This window comes from Urocampus carinirostris, chromosome 13 (assembly GCF_059441175.1).
Source record: "Urocampus carinirostris isolate Australia breed hairy pipefish chromosome 13, RoL_Ucar_1.0, whole genome shotgun sequence".
Taxonomy (NCBI): Eukaryota; Metazoa; Chordata; class Actinopteri; order Syngnathiformes; family Syngnathidae; genus Urocampus; species Urocampus carinirostris.
This window is the reverse complement of record NC_142361.1, coordinates 3,315,764-3,339,863: the sequence shown is the minus strand read 5'-3', so window position 1 is coordinate 3,339,863 and position 24,100 is coordinate 3,315,764. Positions and strand designations below refer to the sequence as shown.

The following is a 24,100-nucleotide window of genomic DNA, read 5'->3' as shown; positions in this document are numbered from 1 at the left end:
GGCAAGTCCAGCATGGTTGTGCCCTTTTCTTTTTGGGGGCAGGGGTTTCCTCCCCCACGTGATAGAGATATTACATATACAGTACGCTCCATTTAAGAAGTATGTATGTATGAGTGGGTTTTTCTCTTGGTACTCCGGTTTCCTGCTAGACCAAAAACATGCTTGGAAGCTTGATTGTCAAGTTGAACATTTTCCTGAGGAGACAACCATTGCCCACTGCCCAAAGTCAGCTGGGACGGGTTCCAGCACCCTTGCAACCCTAATCGGGTGGAAAATGAATAAATGAATGAACAGCATTTATAATAATAATAACGACAATATTTACACGTCTTAATCTAATGTGTAATCATCATTGGCTGGTCTCTAAACATCGCACCAACATCACATGACATGGGGAGCTCTGTTCCAACAAGGCAAGGCAAGTTTATTCGTATAGCACAATTCATACACAAGGCAATTCAAAGTGCTTTACAGAAATGGCAAAGAGACGGGTTGAAAACACACAATTAGAATAGAAATAGAATAGAATATACCTTTATTGTCATTGTTACAAAATGGGTTAACATATTGTGACAACGAAATTGGGCATGACACTCCAGTTTTACACACTCACAGTGAGGTATGAGACAAGAACATAAAGGAACAGAGAATATAAGGTTATAAAGCAAGGGGGATAGTACAGTTAAAACATAGAGGAAAAGACATTACAAATTTAAAATGTGGTTTTTAAAATGCATTAAAACCACAGATAAAACATAATTAAATCAATGAATTAAAATAAAGTAAAAATGAAGAGTGCAGATAGAACCCTTTCAGTTGTATGCACAGTTGAACAGAGCTGTTTTCAGCCTGGACTTAAACACCGTCAGAGTAGACGCCTGTCTGACATCATCAGGAAGACTATTCCAGAGTTTAGCTGCATGGAACTGAAACGCAGCTTCACCCTGTTTAGTCCTGGCTCTGGGCACCAGCAGCACACAACACTGTCTGGTCACTATTGTAACGTATAATGCAAAATGTCAATGTCAAGCTGTTTGCAAAGTAGTCAAAAATACAAATTTACCCAAATGAACATACTCGCAAAAAGTGCATTGATCTTGTGTGGTCGTGGACTGTGCACGGTTTGTCACGTTTTCGATTTCTGATTCCATGCACCCACAATCTGCAATGATCGATATTTCCTCCATTGCCCAATTTTTTGTATGGCTATCTTTGTAACATTACGTAGTGGGGTGCAGTTGAGCTTACTCCATGCTGATTGGCTTTAGCTGGCTCTGAAGTGCATACATTTTGTTAGATTCATTCATTACTGTATCACCTTCTGTGAGTGGGGATCCTTGCTCCAAACTTGACAGTTGCCCCGACAATGCAAACCACATGGAGTTTAATTCAAACACATTTTGGTGTCAAGTCAAGTCAAGTCAAGTCAAATTTATTTATATAGCCCTTAATCACAAAAATGTCTCAAAGGACTGCACAGGATTACAGTTACAAAATTACACAATTACCTGATCTTAAACTAGCAAACCAGGATATGGTGTGACCATATCGGTGTAAATAAAATTATACGGAGCAAAATATAATGGAAGTTATTTTTCCTCTGGCTCGAAGCAAATGACCCACAGCGCAGTACCGTTCTTGCTTCATGTGCGCCTCTACGAGAGACTTCTACAGCCATAATTGCAAAAATGTTACATTTGCCTGATATAGATTATTGTCTATTCACCAGAAATTATGGAAATATAACCACATTTTTCCGACAAAATTGTTATATATATTTATAAATTCAGGAGTTCATCCATGAAAAAGTGTTGAAAAGCGCTGCTGTAGATTATCATACTCTTTTACACTCTCAGTATAGATTAATCACTTTATCATACTCCCATGACACCAATGACTATTATGCAATTATGTCTGAGCAAACCACAAAATTTTGTGTCGACTTTGTTTTGCTATCTTCATAAGTGGTCTGGTAACATTTTCAAAGTGGTTTACTGGACTGTCTCAGAAAATTAGAATATTGTGATAAAGTTCTTTTCTGTAATGCAATTAAAAAAACAAAAATGTCATACATTCTGGATTCATTACACATCAACTGAACTATTTCAAGCCTTTTATTATTTGAATATTGCTGAATTTGGCTTACAGCTTAAGAAAACTCAAAAATCCTATCAAAATATTAGAATATCGTGAAAAAGTATACAAGTAGTCTATTCAACTAATCACCTGAATCATCTAATTAACTCGAAACACCTTACGAGGGTTTCCTGAGCCTTAAAAACACTCAGCTTGGTTCAGTAAACTAAATCACAAGTATGGGGAAGACTGCTGATCTGTCTGCTGTCCAGAGGACCATCATTGATACCCTCCATCAGGAGGGTAAGACACAAAAAGAAATTTCTCAAAGAGCAGGCTGTTCACAGAGTGCAGTTTCAAAGCATATCCACAAAAAGTCTGTTGGAAGGGAAAAATGTGGCCGGAAACGCTGCACAACCAAGAGAGATGACCGCAGCCTTAACAAAATTGTGAAGAAGAGCCGCTTCCAGAATTTGGGGGAGCTTCAAAGACAGTGGGCTGAAGCTGGAGTCCAGGTATCAAAAGCCACAGTTAACAGACGTGGCCGGGAAATGGGCTACAATAGCCGTATTCCCATGGTCAAGCCACTTCTGAACTCAAGACAACGGAAGAAGCGTCTGACTTGGGCTATGGAGAAGAAGCACTGGACAGTTGCAGAGTGGTCCAAAGTCCTCTTTTCAGACGAAAGCAAGTTTTGCATTTCATTTGGAAGTCAAGGCGCCAGAGTCTGGAGAAAGGCTGGAGAGGAGCAAAAATCCAAGTTGCTTGAAATCCAGTGTGAAGTTCCCACAGTCAGCAATGGTTTGGGGAGCCATGTCAGCTGCTGGTGTTGGTCCACTGTGTTTCATCAAGTCCAGAGTAAATGCAACTGTGTACAAAGAGATTTTAGAGCACTACATGCTTCCATCTGCTGAAAAGCTCTATGGAGATGAGGATTTCATTTTCCAGCATGATCTGGCACCTGCCCACAGTGCCAAAACCACCAGTAACTGGTGCACTGACCATGGCATCACTGTCCTTGATTGGCCTGCTAATTCCCCTGACCTGAACTCCATCGAGAATTTGTGGGGTATAGTTAAGAAGAAGATGAAAGACACCAGACCTACAAGTGCAAATGAGCTGAAGGCCGCTATTGAAGCATCCTGGGCATCAATAACACCTCAGCAATGCCACAGGCTGATTGCCTCCATGCCACGCCGGATTGATGCAGTAATCCGTGCAAAAGGATTCCCAACCAAGTACTGAGTGCATCAATGGACATTTTCAAATGTTTGATTTAGTTTTGCTGTTATAAAATTATTTTTTACTTGGTCTGAGGAAGTATTCTAATATTTTGAGATAGGATTTTTGAGTTTTTTTCAGCTGTAAGCCAAAATCAGCAATATTCAAATAATAAAAGGCTTGAAATAGTTCAGTTGATGTGTAATGAATCCAGAATGTATGACATTTTTGTTTTTTTAATTGCATTACAGAAAATAAAGAACTTTATCACAATATTCTAATTTTCTGAGACAGTCCAGTACATAAAAACAATTGCAATACACCCAAGTACCCCCGACTATAAACATGAACTTTCTTTGCCCACAGCATGAGGTGATGAAGGATTTGTAGGTATGAATCACAGAGAATTAAAAATATTTCCATCCTGTGGCATCATTCATAACACAGAGGCCACAGTTGTTATGCTGGGGCAGGATTATTTTTTTGGTTTGTTGTGGCTCCAGACGTTAAAGCTACGTTTATCTGATTAAAAATTTCTGAACTATACAAAATGCTTGGCAGACATTTTTAACCTCATTTTCCTTCGCATCATTGCGAGTCATTGGCTACGTACCGGGAAACCCTAATTGTATTATGTTTGCATGTTAATTTTTTACAGATCTAATTGACTATTTAAATCATTTATTTCCTGTTTGCGTTGCAGATACATCTACGTGCCGCTGGGGGGTTCGCATCATGGACCGGTGCGTAAAATGTTATCCACTGCGCTGGCGTTCGGCTTCGTCTGTCTTTGGCATGGTGGTCATGACTACCTACAGTGTTGGGCCCTGATGAATTGGTTGGGCATTCTGGTGGAAACCACACTGAGGGCTCTCTTTGGCTCAGCTATCGCTCGCTCCTTTTTTGTGAGTTACAAACTGTCCGCACACACGCTTTGTCAACATATGCAGTTAGACAAGCACATAAACCACCATCAAGGTTGTTTGTCATACATTTTTGTATAATCTTGTAGTGTTTAAGCTGTGGAGTCCTAGGGATATAATGATAATGATAATGTTGCTTCAAGACAGTTTACTAGGTTACAACAAAGGTGTAATTGTGTAAGCCATAACTATTATTAAATTAACTATTATTAAATCTTTGATGACAGATAAGAATGATCTAAAGTGTAGAGTTGCATTGTTAAACTACCAAATGCAATCTTGATCTAATTAGGATACATCTTTGTCTTGCAATCAGGTTACAAAACTACTAGTGGGATCAAACCGTACGTAAACTGGGAAATATTGGTTGAAAAAAATGCAATAAGGTTATATGTTATATATGTAATAGAGGTTATCAAGCGGTCTCAACTTCTGGACCAACGATCCCAACCTAATTACAATCTGCGATCCAAATCAAGACAACATTTCCACTTTTCAGATGTATTAAATGGAAGGATTTTACTGTTTGAACCAGAGATAGTAGATTATACTTGCATAAATAATGACCAGCAAAACCAAAATGACTTCAAATAATAAGTATTCCCTTTAATGTTCTATCAGCTGCATTTTAAATGAAATCTAATACGCTTCACTTTGGTGGTTTTGTTTTCTAGACAATAAAATCCATAATTCATATCATCCGCTGCATATGCATTGGGCCATGCATGTGTATACAAACTTTATCAGTCTTTATTTGTGATATAAAAGTACAGGTGTCAATTAGAATTTGCAAAGATATATCCCCAGCTACTGTTTAAAAGGCCCTCGACCCACTGACAATGGGTCCATGACCCACCAGTTAAGAAACACTCCTGTATATTGTACTGTCTCCACGTTGTATAATATAGACAAAACAAACAAAAGCCCTCAGATGTATAGAATGTGTATCCAATCAAAATGCACGGTAGATAAAGTCTAAATGTAACTCAGTCTTTTACTTGTAATCACATCGCGTCTCCCTCCAATCCAGGCCAGAAAGGTCTGAAAAACATTTTAAAATGTAAATATGATAAACTACAATGTTACCTACTGAATGTACTTAACTCTAAAAAATAAGAAACCCTCCAATCCACAAACTTTAAAAACAGACCAGTTCTGGTCACTTACAGGGAAAAACAGCCAAAAACACCCAAAACACTGAACGCAATTTGATTGGTTGAGCGGTAGAGGTGGGCGGATCCCTGCTCACAGCGCAAAGCACTCCGTTCGCTCTCTCGCTTAGTGCAGTCCGCGCCGAAGGTAAATACAATAAAATCCTTATCGTTTACATTATTTTGTGACGTTTTTACATAAGAACTTTGCTTGCACCTTGTTTTGAATCAATTTTTTATGACAAAAATGAAGGTCAAAATGAGCTAAACACTTTTAAGTAACTTAGGGAAGGAGACAGATTTAAGTTTTTTACATATTGATACGGGACACAGGCTCTGGCATTATTACAGACGCTGCCCTACTTACGAACGGGATACAGTGGCTTGCAAAACTATTTGGTCCCATTGAACTTTGTGACCTTTTGCCACATTTTAGACTTTACACATCTAGATATTAAACTGTAATTTATTGTGAAGAATCAACAATAAGTGGGACACAATCATGAAGTGCAACACACTTTATTGGATATTTTAAACTTTTTTAACAAATAAAAACCCAAAAAGTGGGTGTGCAAAATTATTCAGCCCCATTAAGTTAATACTTTGTAGAGCAACCTTTTGCTGCGATTACACCTGCAAGTCGCTCGAGGTATGTCTCTTATCAGTTTTGCACTTTGAGAAACTGATATTTTTGCCCATTCTTCCTTGCAAAGCTCAGTGAGGTTGGATGGAAAGCGTTGGTGAACAGCAGTTTTCAGTTCTTTCCACAGATTCTTAATTGGATTGAGGTCTGGACTTTGACCTGGCCATTCTAACACCTCGATATGTTTTTATGAACCATTCCATTGTAGCTTTTATTTTATGTTTTGGATCGTTGTCTTGTTGGAAAACAAATCTCCGTCCCAGACTCAGGTCTTTTGCAGACTCCAGGTTTTCTTCCAGAATGGTCCGGTATTTAGCTCCATCCATTCGCCCATTAATTTTGACCATCTTCCCTGTCCCTGCTGAAGAAAAGCAGGCCCAAACCATGACGCTGCCACCACCATGTTTGACTATGGCGATGGCGTGTTGAGGGTGATGAGCTGTGTTACTTTTACGCCAAACATAACGTCTTGCATTGTTGCCAAAAGCACCTTCTTACACATGTTTAGTGTGTCTCCCAGGTGGCTTGTGGCAAACTTTAAATAACACTTTTTATGGATATCTTTAAAAAATGGCTTCCTTCGTGCCACTCTTCCGTAAAGGCCAGATTTGTGCAGTATAGGACTGATTGTTGTCCGATGGAAACATTCTCCCACTTCAGCTGTAGACCTCTGCAGTTCATCCAAAGTGATCATGGGCCTCTTGGCTGCATCTCTGATCAGTTTTCTCCTTGTATGAGCTGAAAGTTTAGGGGGACAGCCCGATCTTGGAAGATTTGCAGTGGTCTGATACTCCTTCCATTACAATATTTTGCTTGCACAGTGCCCCTTGGGATGTTTAAAGCTTGGGAAATCTTTTTTGTATCCAAGTCCAGCTTTAAGCTTTTCCACAACAGTATCTTGGACATGCCTGGTGTGTTCCTTGTTCTTCATGACGATCTCTGTGCTTTAAACAGACCTCTGAGACTATCACAGTGAAGGTGCCTTTATACAGAGACTTGATTACACACAGGTGGATTTAATTTATCATTGTTAGTTATTTAGATCAACATTGAATCATGCAGAGATCCTCACTGAACTTCTGGACAGAGTTTGCTTCACTGAAATTAAAATGGCTGAATTTTTTTGCACACCCACTTTTTCGTTTTTTATTTGTTAAAAAAGTTTATAATATCCAATAAAGTGTGTTCCACTTCATGATTGTGTCCCACTAGTTGTTGATACTTCACAAGAAATTAAAGTTTTGTATCTTCATCTTTGAAGTCTGAAATTTGGCAAACGGTCACAAAGTTCAAGGGGGCCAAATAGTTTCGCAAGCCACTGTAGGTTCTGGACGATCGTTAGTAAGTTGAATTTGTTTCTTAGTGCTATATTTTGTATGTTTGAGGTTTATATAAGTATGTTTAAGCCTTGTATAAGTAACCTGTATTGTTTTGTACTAAAAATAAACATTTCATAAAATAATATGCTCCATAAAGATAAATGAAGTTAAGTTTAAATTACCTTTGGAAGATGAGCCTCAACAGTTAGGCTCCCCGTGGTAAAAAGTGGCCGAAAAAAATCAATCCAAACATTTTCTCAACAGCATCAAGTTTCCATATTCCATTTTCATTTCAAATGAAACGGCTCGCTACTTCTTTACACTTTACACCAACCATATTAAATGGATGCACAAGATAATGAAACAATAAAATTATCAAAGTTCTTAGCAGGCTGGAGATTCAGTACAGTATGTTTACACACGAACTAGGAAGAGGAAGCTGTTTTCTCCTTCGGTGTGGACACTGGGTGACCTCTCACTGCACCACCACACGCCGGTAGCGGCGGGAAGAAGCACTAAAGTAATGGCCTGTACTCTGAAAAAGTGCACAGAATACAAAATCTAAGTTACAGCAATGTCCGGATATTTTTCGACATCCTGAAAAAAATGTTGGTAACTACCGTTTTTCGTAAGTCGAATGGTTGTAAGTAGTGGAGCATCTATATTTAATAGATTTGATCAAATAATCTAATGACACACAGTGAAATAAAATGTGCTGAAGAGTTAGCTTTTGTCTAGACAGGTTTGGCGGTTTTGTTGAATTTTGTCTTAAAATATATGGTGTGACTCTTTTTTTTTTTTACATTTTAAGTATTTAATTTTTTTTAAATTCTTCCTTGTATGGCTCTAGAGCCCTGCTCTAGGCTATTCTAGCTTTTTGAGAATATAAGGAGAGGACTTCAACTTGACTTGGAAGAGTTAGGGTGAAAGCCAATTGTTAAACTTATTAAATTGTGAAAACATCCAACCATCGATTATCTGCACCGCTTATCCTCAGTTGGGTCGCGGGGGTCCTGGAGCCCATCCCAGCTATCTTCGGGCAGTGGACAGGGGACACCCTGAACCGGTTGCCAGACAGTCGCAGGGCACACAGGGACAGACAACTCACTCGCTCATTCACACATAGGGACAATTTAGACCGGCCAATTAACATGACATGCTTGTTTTTGGAATGTGGGAGGAAACCGGAGTGCCCGGAGGAAACCCACGCAAGCACGGGGACAACATGCAAACTCCACACAGGAAGGTTCGATCTCATGACCTCAGAACTGTGCCGCACACACGCTAACCTCTGTGCCGCCGTGCTGCCCTGTGAAAACATTAAGTGGTAAATAAAATTGATTCACATCAAAGAGGGCAAAAAAACGGTAATGCTAGTTGTGGGATTTGAAGCTAGAACCGACTGCATGCTAGGCAAAAGTAGGTTCATCACTACAATATGCTGGGTTGTGAACAAATTGGTTAAAACAGAGGATTTCAAGTTTAGGCCAGCAGTGAAATTCAAGTGGTTATTTATGCATTCAGTAAATATACTGGATTTTTAATCCAATTGCTTTGTAGTTTTAAACGAGTTCTCATGTATATGAGTAATTTTGATGCATGTGGATATGTTTATTGTGAACAGTTTGAAGTGGGACTTGTGGTGGCATTCACTTGGTCTTGGTCATTGTACTTAGCACTCTGACAACCAGGCAGTATTTCACTCCTCTTAACTAGGTGGAATTGTATGTAACGCAGCGAGTGTGGTTAAGTTGGACAAAAAGCATTTGCAAAAATGCAACAGATATTTATAGAGATCTAAAATGCAAAATATGCAAGCAAGTTCATTATGCCTTAGTATTTTGAGTATAGTAGCTAGTTAATATAAAGAGAAAAAGATCTTGTACTGCTGCCCTGAATAGTAATTATGTTGGGGCTATTTCAGCTTTTGATGAACAGCAGTGTAAATAGTGACAAAAACATAAGAAGGAGTGAACTGATGATGATGAAGCAGCAGCAATCTGCTCAGATTACAAATCAGTGACTTGTGCATATGAATGGAATAGAATAGAATTGACTTTTATTGTCATTCTTTGTAACCATGCACACAGAACGAAATGTCGATACACCCGACCCGTAAACTGTAGCCAGCCAATGCAGCCGCAGCCAAACAGGGCGCCGCCATTTTAGACCCAACTGCTGTGCTGGGAGTCATTAGGTGACCAAACCCTCCAATTCCAACCCTTAATGCGGAGGGCCATGCAGGGAGGCAATGAGTACCAATGTTGTAAGTCTTAGGTATGACTCGGCCGAGGCTTGAACCGGCGACCTCCCAGTCTCGGAGCGGGCGCCCTACCATCTAATGTAAAGTAATAATTGTAAATTAATCTCTGCTAGCGCCAACCAAACTTCTTCGGCAACAAACACACTGAATTTTACACACTTAATATGTTCATAAGTTAAAACTGCTGAACTATAATAATTTAGCTAATAAGTGTTAGCATGTAAATATTAGTCAAAGTCCAGACTGCGGCATCCAAAAACATTGGAGCAGAGGGACACACAATCTTTAGGAAATAGTCTTTATGGCAAACGTTTGGTATAGCTTCTGTTTTAATGGTCTGCTCCATCTCTTTCCTGTGCTTGTCCAAAATTAAAAATAAGCAGCTGTGTCGTACTAAAACTCCCCCAGGTGAAAGCCATCTTGGCAGGGCTTGCATCATGTTCGAAAAGACTTTGCAACAGGTTTTTTTTCTCTTTATTTCCTGTTGTATTTTTTGGTTGATTATCGGTTGAAACAAGCTTGCAGAAAATTCAGTGCATCAATAATAATCATAATGATAATGAAAATTCAAAAAAACCCAAGTTGAATACTGTAAGCATTACCACGATAAAGAAAAAAGCTTAATGCTTTATTTTCACAGTAAAACTGAAAAAATGAGGCAACAGACTGGCCTATCTTGCCAAAATGTCATTGTAGCAACATGATTCTCAGGTGTTTGGATGCCCCCCATGTGCTTTTAACACATGCCTGACAACGTGGAGTCATGCTCCTAATGAGATGATGGATGGAGTCCTGGGGGGTCTCCTTCCATGCATGGACAGTGCACATATATTCAAAAGTCGGTTAGATATCTGATCCTAGATAAACAGATTTTTATGCATATAAATTGAAAGGCTCACCGCAGTTCCAGAATGGTTTAATCCCCATTTCCAAATATACTTTATGATGGTATGTTGAATTTCAAATATATTCAGTTTTACATGTTAGGACTGGGTTCATAATATGATATATTGAATGTTGAAGGTGGCGTGGAAAATGTGTGGAAAACAAACAAAAAGAGGCAGCTATGCAAAGCCTAACATCAAGGAAATCAAACGTAAGTCAGTCTATATCACATTAAAATTGAAATTGTCAGAGGCAACAATCCCTCTAATCTTCCACAGGTTTGAGCATTCACACAAAGTCATTGAGCATTGCTTGCAATGTCAGTGAGCAACATCAATATTGCATGCGGCAACCAAATCATTATCAAACATGTCCAAAACCTGATATAAATCAAGTTATATTCTGCTGGGTTTCTGGCAACACGAGTTAGTTTTTCAAATTTGAATGAGTTGTCTAATGTAATATTGGAAAGGTTTTACTGTCCGCAAACGTCTGTGGTTTTTACAACGACTTATACATTCGATTTTCATCTTTCTTAATCATGTCCTTTGTTACGTAATACTAAACTTTTGTGGATTTATTTAGTAAGTTGCACAATACTGAGCAGTATGTAATTACACTTCTTTTATAGGTAACGCAGTGTTGGCAAACAGATTGACAAACTTTTATAGGTAACAAAGATTTTTCAGAAACGTACAACCCAAAAAGAGAATCTTTTTTATATGAAGTTACTAATGTGAAAAGTGAAACACCTGTGACGTTGACAACACGACTGATGCAAAAAATGTCAAGCTCTATGTTTAACCCACTAAGTAAAGTCAGAAACGTACTGAATGTTACATACTAGGTGTATCCAACAGTACAACGGCAGTGAAAACTTCCTCCATCGTTCCCCTCCACCTCTCTCCTGGCATGTACATTCCATTGTTTACTCAATTTCATGCTGCCATTCATTTCAAAATACTGCATTTAAAACTCACCACAGAGGGAGCCTGCATTATTTTCACCCGCATGTACTATAACTTTAGCCAAATGTGCAAGTGAAGGAATTTCGCAATTTCGAGCCCTGATCTTCATGCGCTGGATAGATGTACTTTGTGCGCTGAGAAGAACTGGGAAGTGTGCAACTGCATGCGTTTACAGCTTAGAGGGAACATTAGTCAGAGTTTTCCTGTGCTTTGAATCCTGCAAACTTAATGGAAGAGTTCCAGCAATATTGATCACTCACTTAGGTTTCACATCATCAAACAAATCTTAAGATCACACAAAGACAACCAAAGGAAACACAAAAATGCAGTTTTGAAATGTTGATTCCATTTATTGAGGCACAGAAAAATCAAAACCTATCTGGCCCAATGTAAAAGAGTATTTGCCCCCTGAACCTAAAAGTCAGTTGGGCCACTTTCGGCACCGGTAACAGAAATCAAACATTTACTATAATTGGTAATTACAACGCTTTGGATGAATTTTGGGCCATTCCTCTTTGCAAATTTTTTTCAAATCTGCTATTTTGGAAAGGTTTTCGAGCCTGAACTGTTTAGGTCAAACCATGATCCAAAGAAATTCCGAAATAAATTATAGAAAAAGTGATTGAAATCTATCAGTCCAGAAAAGGTCACAGACATTTCTAAGGCTGTAGGACTCCAGTAAACCACTGTAAGATCCATTATCCTGAAATGGAGAAAACTGAGAACAGGGGCTTTGGATGTACGGACTGCGATGTCCTGCTAGGGTCCAGCAGTGGGGACATTGAGGAGATGGCAAACTGTACTACTGACTACATTAAGTTCTGCATGGACAGTGTTGTTCCTATAAAGACTGTACTCTGCTATGCCAACAACAAGCCCTGGATCACGAGCGACATCAAGTGCCTTCTGAACCAAAAGAAGAGGGCCTTTAAAAATGGTGATGATCAGGAGCTAAAACGAGTACAGAAGGAGCTCAAAGTCCAGCTCCGGAAAGGGAAGGAGCAGTACAGGAGGAAGTTGGAGAAAAAGCTGCAGAACAACAACATGAAGGAGGTGTGGGAAGGGATGAAAACAATTACTGGCTGCAACACCAAGCAGGGTGTGGCTGTGGATATAGATGTGGGGCGAGTCAACCAGTTGAACAACTTTTTCAACAGGTTTGACCACTCCGCCTCATCCTCACCCCTGAGTAATGCAGCTGTCCTTCCCCCTCCCCCTCTGGACACTAGCATGGAAGACATCCCCCCACTAAAAATAACTTCAGCCCAGGTGTGTGGAGAGCTGAGAAGGCTACGAACCAGCAAGGCAGCTGGTCCGGATGGAGTATCCCCCCGACTGCTGAAAGCCTGTGTGTCTGAGCTGGGAGACCCTCTACAGCGCATCTTCAACCTGAACCTTGAACAGGGGAGGGTCCCTCAGCTGTGGAAAACATCCTGCATCATCCTAGTCCCAAAGAAATCAAGACCTGAGGAACTCAACGACTTCAGGCCGGTCGCCCTGACATCACATGTGATGAAGACCATGGAGCGGCTGCTGCTGCACCACCTGAGGCTACAGGTCCGTCACGCCATCGACCCACTGCAATTTGCTTACCAGGAGAAGGTGGGAGTGGAGGATGCTATAGTATACATGTTACACCAATCCCTCTCTCACCTGGATAGGGCGAAGGGGGCTGTGAGGATTACATTTTTTGGACTTCTCCAGTGCCTTCAAAACCATACAGCCTCTGCTACCGAGTAGGAAACTGACAGAGATGGGAGTTAGCTCACACCTTGTAGAATGGATTACTGACTACCTGACAGGCAGACCCCAGTATGTGAAACAGGGGGGCTGTACATCGGACACTGTGGTTAGCAGCACAGGATCTCCGCAGGGGACCGTTCTCTCTCCGTTCCTATTCACTCTATATACATCGGACTTTAAGTACAACTCTGAGTCTTGCCATGTGCAAAAGTTTGCCGACGACACTGCGATCGTGGGATGTAACAGAAACGGAAAGGAGGAAGAGTACAGGAAATTGATTCAGGACTTTGTCCGATGGAGCGACGCAAACCACCTGCACCTAAACACCACCAAGACCAGAGAGATGGTGGTGGACTTCAGGAGAACCAGAACTCACCCGGTTCCTGTAACCATCAAGGGAGAATGTGTAGAATTTGTCCAGACCTACAAATACCTGGGTGTGCAGCTGGACAACAAACTGGACTGGACTGCCAACACAGAAGCTCTATGTAGGAAAGGGCAAAGCTGACTTTACTTCCTCAGAAGGCTGGCCTCCTTCAACATCTGCAAAAAGCTCCTGAAAATATTCTATGAGACAGTAGTGGCAAGCGCCCTCTATGCGGCAGCGTGTTGGGGAGGCAGCGTCAAGAAGAAGGATGCCTCTCGTCTCAATAAACTGGCTAGGAAAGCGAGCTCTGTTGTGGGCAAAGAGCTGGACAGCCTAACAACAGTAGCTGAGAGACGAGCACTGAAAAAGCTGAGGTCAATCATGGACAATCCATCGCATCCACTACACAGCATTATCTCCAGACAGAAGAGCAGTTTCAGCGACAGACTGCTGTCACTGTCTTGTACTACGGACAGACTGAAGAGATCTTTTCTTCCTCATGCCATGAGGCTCTTTAACTCCACCCGGCAGAGTAAAGGCCCACATTAAACCACACCACCTACATTGGATATTACTGCAATATGTATTCTGTGTAGCACTATTTAGTTACTCTATATAACACGCTACAGTGGGCATTTGCACGTCACACTGGGTATTTGTATATTGTATTCTTTTGGCTTAATTATTGTACTGTTCTCAGCTCAGGGATGCTGCTGGAAATGTGAATTTCCCTTAGGGGATGAATCAAGTATCTATCTATCTATCTAAATCTTCCCAGGAGTGATTTACTAACTAAAATCACTCTGAGTGTGGCGAAGGCTCATCAAACAGGTTACAAAGAACCTCGAAAAACAGCCATGGAACTGCAGGCCTCGCTGGCCTCGGTTAAGGTAAATTACTCCTTTATCAGAAAGAAACGGGCCAAAAATGGCATTCATGGGTGAGTTCTAAGGCTAAAACCGCTGCTGTCAAAAAAAAAACATAAAAAGTCGTCTCACGTTTGCCAAAAAGGATCTTGATTATCCTCAAGATTTTTGGAGAAACATTCTGTGGACTGATTAGTGAAAAATGTAGCTTTTTGGAAGGTGTGCAGCCCATTACATCTGGTGTTAAAAACACAAAAATCATGAAGAGGGCAAATACTTTTTCATGGCACTGTTAATGAAGATAAAAAGCACAAAATAAGATAATCAATTGTGCAGGTTATAGAAGGGTTTATAGCAGCATTAGGTTTCCCTTTAGTTGCCTGTTCGCTAAAAAGGTTTGGTTCATGATGCTGTCAACTTTAATTTCCTTGCAAGGTCAAATTGCATTTAAGTGTTGGTGTAACACAAAGCACCAATGTGGTAGTTTCCAATTTCCTCTTCGCTGTCAGAAGCCCCGGATCCTCCAAGTGGTAATAAGGTTTGACTCTGGCTCTGCTGTGGGGCTTGGCACGCGTTTGTCTTTGCTGCTCAGTGGCGTCTCCGTCACAGCATTGTGCCACTTCACGCGACACTTGGCTTATTTGTGCGCTGATTTACCAGGAGCGGCATTCCTCCGCGGCAACGAGGAGGCGCTGTGCCGCACTGCTCTGCGCCTTCTCCACGGCCATGCTCATCCTCTCTAATCTGCTCTTCCTCGGGGGGATTCACGTCGGTAGGATCTTCTGGAAGCGTGTCTTCCTTCAAGGTAATGCCGGCCTTCCATGCTGATTTGCCTGATTTGCCGTCGCTCCAGTGAAGTACGTGAAAAAAAAGGTACATTTGGAAAGATTAAAGTTTGATGACATGCTGCGTACAATAATGCAAGAGGCCCATGAAACTTTCCAAAGCTTATCACTCAAACAATGCAATCAATCTTTTGTTATAGAATTTTAGTTTTTCTCAAAATTCAAATCACACAAAAGAAATGTGATGATTAAAAGGTTGGAATTCTTTTTTGGGAATATTTGATGAAGTGTTTTTCGAGACCTGTCAAAAATATTTTTTTCTCAAAAGTGGAATGGTTATACAGTTACTCAGTAACTCAGAGATATGTATGTCACAATTCACTACAGGCAGTCATATTTATTAAACACCTTATGAATATCAATAGGATAATAACACCTAAAATGGAACAACATGAGATACAAAATAAATACATACAGACCCAAAAACTTTTCAACCTTTCGTTACATTTAAGGCCTCAAAAGTAATCATGTTTTTTTGTCAAAAATCAAGAACAAGTGGGACAATTGTCAAGTGGAATGCAATTTTTCGGATATTAAATTTTATATCAAGCGGTCTTATATAAAGAATCAAAAACTAAGAAGTGGGCCAAACAATTTAACTCGGCTCCTTTACTTTCAGTGCAAAATCTCATTCCTGAAGCTTAGTAAGGATCTATGAATGATCCACAGTTGTCCCAATGTTGATAAATAGAATCCACCCGTGGGTAATCGCGTCTCAGTCTGCTCTCTGGTAATCTCAGGGTACTGTTGACAGCTTAATGAATACCAAGAAACAAATCAGAAAGTTATGAGATACTGTTGTGGAGGAGTTTAAAGTAGAGTTTGGATACAAAAAGCTTTATCAAGCTCTTGACATCAAAACTGCATAGATCTACAGCTTGAATGGTAAAGTCTGTCCTTAGGACAATAACCGGTTGTACACTGTACAAATCAGACATTCATAGAAGAGTGGCAAGAAAAATCAATTTCTTGAAGATATCTATAGAAATTTATTTAGTGTTAGCCACGACAAACCTGAGACACACCAAGAAGGCGGGATAAGGTTTTCCAGTCAGATTTAACCTAAATTGAACATTGTGGCCACAATGCAAAACGCTTTGTTTGACATAAAAGAAACACAGCTTATCACCCCAAATACTCCAACTTCACTGTCAAAGATGGTGGTGGCAGCCTCGGCGTTTGGGCTGTCTATTTTTCAACAGGGACAGGGAAGATTGTCGAAATGTAAGGAAATGTATATGGAGCCAAAAACAGGACCATTCTGGAAGAAAATAGTTAGTCTGCGATGAACCTGAGACTGGGATAGAGATTTATCTTCCACCAAGACAATTATCCAAAACCTACAGCCAAATCTACAATGGACTAGTTCACAAATAAACTTATCCATATGTTCAAATGACTGAGTCCAGACCTAAATCTGATTGAGAATTTGTGTGCAGAGCTGAAGACTGCTGTTCAAAAACACTGTTCATCCAACTTTCCCAAGCTGTAGCTGTTTTGCAAGGAGCAATGGACAAGATTCAGTCTCTCCATGTGCCTACCCCAGACATTACTTGTATGAACTGTTGCCCTCAAGTAGACGATTCAGGACCATCAGGTCTTGAACTAGTAGATTGAAAAACATCTTCTACACTAAAGCTATAATCACCCTTGACACTGCAAAATAAAACACTGGTTACCATGCTTAAACGGTACAGACACTGCACTACTTACGAACAAGATAGGTTCCGGACGAACGTTCGTAAGTTGAATTTATTTGTGAGTTACTTCAGTGCTATATTTTGTATGGAACGTATGTTTAAGGTTTATATAAGTATGTTTAAGGCTTGTATATGTAACCTGTATTGTTTTGTACTAAAAAAATAAACATTTTATAAAATAGTATGCTCTATAAAGATAAAGTTAAGTTTAACTTACTTTTAGAAGATGAGCTTCAACAGTTAGGCGACTTCCTCCTCCGTGGTAAAAAGTGTCAGACAAAAAGTGATCAGACCATTTTCTCAAAAGCATCAAGCTTCCTTATTCCACTTTCATTTCAAATGAAACGGCTCGCCTCTTCTTTACACCAACCATATTGAATGAATTCACGAGGTATTAAACAATAAAAATATCAAAGTTCTTAGCATGCTGGAGAAACAGAATAGAGGGTTTACACACAAACTAGGAAGAGGAAGCAGGTTTCTTCTTAAGGGTGGATGCTGGGTGACCTCTCACAGCGCCACCACACGGCGGAAAGAACCACTAAAATAATGTCCTGTGCTCAGAAAAATGTGCACATGATACAAAATCTAATTCACAGCAATGTCCAGATATTTTTCGATGTTCTCGTGTGAGCCAGTTTATGTTTGATAAGAGAGTCTGAAGTGGTGGGATTTGAGTCCGGTTTGGAAGATGGACAGGGTGACAGAATTCTGAGGGTCAGGTGGTAGTGAGTTCCAGAGCTGGGGAGCAGAGCTTTCGGACGCTCTGCTCCCCTTAGAGCTGAAACAAATGCAGGAACGTTGAGATGAAGGGAGATGATTTGACTGCGCAGGATGGCGTGGACATGTAGAATGGGGTGATGTTATGGATGACCTTAAAGGTGTGCATAAGGATTTTGTAAGTGACTCTTTGGTTGATCGGGAACCAGTGGAGTTGTTGAAGGAGGGGTGATGTGGTGGCGAGGGGGTTTTGGTTATGATCCGGGCAACAGAATTTTGGACAAGCTAAAGTTAATGGAAGGACTTTAGAGGTGGGCCATAGAGGACAGAACTAGAATAGTCCAGCCTGGAGGTGGCAGGGATATGGACAAGGATGGCAGTCATGTAGGGCAGGGAGGGCCAACCCGCGGCTTGCGAGCCACTTGCGGCTCTTAAACTCGTTTCATGCGGCTCTTTAGGTGCTGTTATAAACTGGTTTAATGCGGCTCATGACATGCATCAAAAATGTTTAGCCGGCACTGTAATTTGCCTTCCCTACAGCTAGATTGCACACAGACAATGTAAGCCTGTTTGAGTGAGGTCAAACGAGCGCCGAGAAAATATTTGCTTGACAAAACATATTGTAGCCAATTTACGTGAAATTACCTCTTGAAATGGCAGGTAAAAAAAGCACAGCCAAACAAAAATATGGTGAAGAACATGGGATGTTTTTGCCAGAGTGGGAGAGTTTATATTTTTTATATAAGATAATGGCAAGCCGATCTGCCTTATATGTGACGCTGCATTAGCACATTTCAACGCTTCAGCGTCACTTCAGCTCACTCCACTCTAACATCAAACAGGAATTTTCAAAAGGGACTGAACTTCGGAAGAAAAAATTGTTAACTATGAAAAGCAAGGGAGAAAAACGGTTGCATTTTTTTCCCAAAAATTATGAAACACTCAAGAGACTGTAACACTTGCATCGTATCAGTAAACTTGGAACATAGCACAGGCTAAAAAGCCATACAACAAAGGGGAATTCATAAAAAATGCCTCATTGACGCCTTTGAAATTTTGGTTCCTGGAGACAAACTAAAACAGAGCATATCAGATGTTCAACTGTCTCGCCACTGTATGGAACGAAGACTATCCGATATTAATGCAGCTGTTAAATCACAGTTTCACACTGACCTTCAAACATGTGAATATTTTAGTGTGGCATTGGACGAGAGCTGTGACATACAAGACAAGCCTCAGTTGGCAATATTGCGCGGTCTGTGTCAAATCAATGTGCGATCAAAGAACTCCTTGATATTGTGCCATTAAAAGACGGAACCCGTGGCATAGATGTGAAATAAGCAATGATGGCTGCGTATGCAAAAGCAAATCTACCCACACAGAAACTAACCGCAATAGCTACGGATGGAGCGCCAGCCATGATCGGATCCATGAACGGGCTTGTGGTGCTCTGCAAAGCTCAAACATTTCCAGACTTTTGGGATTTCCACTGCATCATCCACAGGGAGCAACTCGTGTCTAAATCACTAAATTTTGGCAACATCATGAAACCTGTGATGGAAATCATCAACTTAATCTGCACACATGCGCTAAACCACAGGCAATTGAGGAATCTCATCGCTGAGCTGGACCAAGGGCTTCCAGGTGACCTGCCACTGCACTGCACTGTGAGGTGGCTGTCAAAAAGCCAGGTACTCTCTCGCTTCTTTGAGCTTTTGGATGCAGTGAAACTGTTCATGGAAGAGAAGGACAAGGACTATCCCGAGCTCTCAGACCTAAAGTGGATTATGGATCTGGCATTTTTAGTCAACATCGTATGCCACCTGAACAGACTGAACCTTACCCTGCAGGGTAAGTTAAAAATGCTGCCTGACCTAATGCAAAGTCTATTTGAATTTGTTTATAAACTCAAGCTGTTTATGGCGAATATTGAAAAGGGAGATTTAACACATTTTCAAACTCTGCTAAAAGGTAGGAAGCAAGTCATCAGCGCCGCCCTAAAAAAGAAAAGACAGATTTGCAACACTGATTGGAAACCTGAAAGCTTTGTGACCCGGTTCTGTGATCTACAACAGAAAAGACCACAGATAATGTTCCTCGTCAACCCATCTAATGCGAAGACAGACTGTTTGAAAGCCCCAATCATAACAGATGAGGCTGCGGCGGAGTTGGAGATGATTGACATTTGTAAGGAGGATCGACTGAAAGCTGTTATAAGAGAAGGTACAGTTGAGTTCTGGAAAAGTAACCTAATTGAAAAATACCCCAACATCAAACAAGCTGCGCTTAAGATACTATCAATGTTTGGATCAACGTACGTCTGAGTGTTTTCCATCCTGCGGCATGTGGATTCAAAGCATCGATCTCTTCTGACTGAAACTCATTTAAAAGAATTAGTTAGAGTAGCAGAAACAGAATGCAACATAGATTTGAAGAGGATTGTTCAACATAAGGATTGCCAGAAGTCTCACTAAGCAGCAAAGTAAGAGAAATATGTTATGCTTGAACTGAAGGTTTTTGTGTGTAGAACAGTGCTCACAATGTTAACTGTTGAAAATTATTGATATTATCATGTTGATGTGGTTATTTTCATCAGATCTAGCCGATACAAATCTGTGTATGCGTGCATACATGATTAAAAGATTATGTTGTACCCAATAATTGTGGCTTTTTAGTAACAAAGACATAAAACAATCGACTCGCCACCGTCGACAACCATGATGTGGCTCTTTGTAGTAACACAGACGAAAAATTGGCTCTTAGTCGCCGAATGGTTGGCCACCCCTGGTGTAGGGTTTAAGGGAGGGGAGAAGACAGTTGATGGAACGAAGGTAAGCAGAACGGGTGAGGATATTTGAGAATTAAAGGATAGTGTACGATCAAGGATGACACCCATACTCTTGAGGGGAGGGAAAGAGTAAGGAACTGTCTATAGAGAGAGAAGGTGTTTTAGTGAGGGTGGATGGTGCCAATGAGAAGAAATTTTGTTTTATTGCTGTTTAATCATAAAAAGTTTATAGAAAACAATGCAGGAGGTGAGGGACAGGGGTGAGAGTGTGGCTTTGGGTTTCCAGGAAAGGTAGAGTTTGGTATCTACTGAGAAGCAGTGGAAAGAAATCTTAAATTTACAGAAGGACTAGGGCGAGGAGGTAGATAATGAAGAAGGGGGGCGCGTCGGACAGAACCAAAGGTCATACCTGTGGTAACTGGAGAAGGGTTAGAGGAGGACCTGAGTTTTACAAATTGGCTGCGGTCTGCCGCACTTTTAAACTGCTCAATATATAGGGTTTTTCAAGAGATGGTAATGGAAATTGTTAAATTTACACTTCACTTTTGCTAAGAAAGCTTATAGAAATTGAGCTAGTGAAAACCTCCAAAAATACCAATAACATTACTGTACTCACATTAAAAAAACATCCGTCGAGTATTTTTATTCTTTTAGAACCTCTTGCATTGAGAGGTGATGCAGCTCCACTCAGCTTTTGGCGGTTTGTTTGTTTTCATTTTATTTTTTATACCTCCTAAATAGGGACACATCTGCTAGATAGAGGCCAGCTTGCCAAACTTACAGTGACATCAATCTTTATTTGGCAGGGAGCTCGCCTTGTCGCCGCCATTATGCTTCTACTCAATATGGGCCAATGCACCCACAGTCAACTTCCTTTTTCTTTAGGAATAGCCCCTCATATTTTTCACCGAGCCTCTGCAGGACCGTAGCGAGCTTTTTTGGGCAGGGAGCTTCTAATTGGTTGTGCAGGGTTTTTATTGCTATGCGGTGTTTTCAGGTCCAATTAAAGAAAGATCCCTTTTCAGAGGTAAAATGAACATTGATGAAGCTATCTCCACTCGTATGGTTGCCAAAAATGTGTGCAGTTTACAGTCAGCTGTATCAAAGATTTGAACCAAGTACAAACGGCATGGGAAGGTTGTTAAAGTAAAGCGTAATAGTGGGCAATGGAAGACATGTAGACGTCAAGAAAAATAACTAAAGGGCATATATACATATTGAAAATGGAAGAGGAAATGGGAGGAAGTTAGAGTCAATGTATGTGACAGACTGTGCAAAATCGTTTAAGGAAATAGGATTTTCATATCGGAAAGCTAAACAAAAACCATCGTTGACGGTTAAACACAAAAGAACAAGACTGCAATGGGCTAACAAGAGGCAATCATGGACTGTAAATGACTGGATTAAGGTTATCTTCAGTGATGAGTCATAAATCTGCATTGGACAAGGTGATTATGCTGGAACTTTTGTTTGGTGCTGTTCCGGTGAGATTTACATAGAGGACTGCCTAAAGAAAACATCACAATTCCCGCAGTCCTCAATGATATGGGGGTGTATGTCAGGCAAAAGCACTGGGGAGAAGGCTGTGGTCAAATCTGCAATAAATGCACAAGTTTACATTGACATTTCCAATAGCTTTCTTATTCCTTCACTTGAAGAAATGTTTGGGGTCGATTAACTTATTTTCCAAGCTCACGATGCATCAAGCCACAGAGCAAAAACTGTGAAAGCATTCCATGGGAAGAGACACATTCAGTCAATGTCATAGCCTGCAAATAACCCAGATCTCAACCCAATTGAAAACCTGTGAGGGAAAATGAAAACAATTGTCCACAGCAAATCTCTGACCTGCAAAGATGATTTTTCAACAGCAATCAGAGTTGGCACCAGATTGATGACAAATATTGTTTCTCACTCATCAAGTCCATGCCTCAGAGACTGGTGGTGCAACTTAATACTAGTGATATATTTTGATTGTTATTTCTTTATCTGTTTTTCATGATTCAATATATTTTTCCTCAGAATCGAGCGAATATTTCCCTGCACTTGCTCTATAAAAGTAACATTTACTGACCATTACAATGTTTTATTTTAATTTGTTTTAGTGTTTCTGAATGCCAATATGTTGCACTTTGGAATGACCTTACGATTGTTTCATGTTTGTGATCTGAGTTTTTCTACAGAATAAAATGTGTGAGTGAGGGCTTGTGATTCCATACTTTTTGCTAGGGGTTGTGTATAGCGCTTTTCAAGTCACTGAACATCTCCCAAAGCGCTTTACAATGTGCTTCACACAATTCACACTCTCCCACTGATAGAGGTGTCAGCAATGCAAAGCACCTCCCTGCTGGTTGAGTGTCTTTCCCAAGGACACTTTTACATTTACTCTGAGGGGGTCAAACTTCGTCCCAAGACGAGCATTCTACCTCCTGAGCTACTGCCTATACATGTACGATATATAGATCCATCCATCTATTCATTATCTGCACCGTTTATCCTCAGTAGGGTTGCGAGGGTGCTGGAGTGCATCACAGCTGTCTTCGGGCAGTGGGCAGGGGACACCCTGAAGTGGTTGCCAGCCAGTCGCAGGGCACACAGAGACAGTCATCTCACTCGCTCATTCATACTTAGGGGAAATTTGGACCAAATTACCTGACAAGCATGTTTTTGGTACGTGGGAGGAGTGCCCAAAGAACATCCACGCAAGCACAGGAAGAACATACAAGCTCTGCACACGAAGGTAGCTGAATTTGATCCCATGACCTCAGCTGTGCTTCCCTATAATATATATATATATATATATCATTACTTTGATTCCAAACGAAACATTAACACCACCCTTGGTCAGCGTGAAGGTGATAAATTCAGTATTGTATGACTGACTCTAAAAGTGTTTTTAAAAAAAAAAAAAAAAAAAAAAAACATGAGATTCTCACCTGAATGAAGAAAGAGAGACATTGAGGGAAGTAGTTCAGTTCATTGGATATTGGCTTTTTCATGATGCCGTGGCGCAAACTATTAGCTGACGAATGTTTTATATAACGTTGGCCAATAGCATATTTAGGGTCGTAAAGTTGCAAAATAATTTGTTGTACAGTGAAGAAAATGCTGTAAAGAGGGGCCAAGAGAACACCGGAAAGTTAAAAAAAAACAAAAAAAAAAACATCGTAAAGCGGGGACAGTATCCCAAAAGTCTATTGTAGTTCTATTTTTTTTAACAGACTGTTGTGGGCTTTAACATCCAAAGCCAAAATCACTTTAGTGTTTTGAGTGCAGACGTTGCAAGGCCTCAACCCCTCCAATCCCCATTGCTACACACACACACACACAGAGAGAGACCTTTATTTGCTTTGGGACAGTTGCAGGTGATTAAAAAGTAAAAATACACATAGTTCCACATCTCATCTTGCAAAAAAATACTTGTAGAGGTTATGAGACCACTAACACAGATGTTTAATATTTCTGATTGTGCTCTGTTAATACCTGGACGGAAATAACCTACTCGAGACTCGGTATAGTTTTTTATACTATTACTGTTGTTTTGAAAATAGTACAAAAACCTGTATTACATGTAGCGACATGTAGTCATGTGTGATTTGACTTTTCTAACCTCTTGCATAAC

General features: G+C 40.4%; 1 protein-coding gene across 8 annotated transcripts in view; it reads left to right on the top strand.

Moving 5' to 3' along the window:
- The window catches only part of hhat (hedgehog acyltransferase), a 53,813-nt gene that overhangs the window by 27,474 nt on the left and 2,239 nt on the right, over window positions 1-24,100 (top strand). For 4 of the 8 annotated variants that reach the window (XM_088351837.1, XM_088351840.1, XM_088351836.1 and 1 more), the window contains 2 exons: window positions 4,001-4,202; window positions 15,086-15,230. In XM_088351837.1, the coding sequence (XP_088207963.1) occupies window positions 4,001-4,202; window positions 15,086-15,230 (347 nt within the window). Of the gene's footprint in view, window positions 1-4,000; window positions 4,203-15,085; window positions 15,231-16,709; window positions 17,704-19,290; window positions 22,680-24,100 lie in introns of those variants that run through there. The other 4 variants (XR_015852552.1, XM_088351841.1, XM_088351839.1 and 1 more) reach the window with 4 other exon arrangements.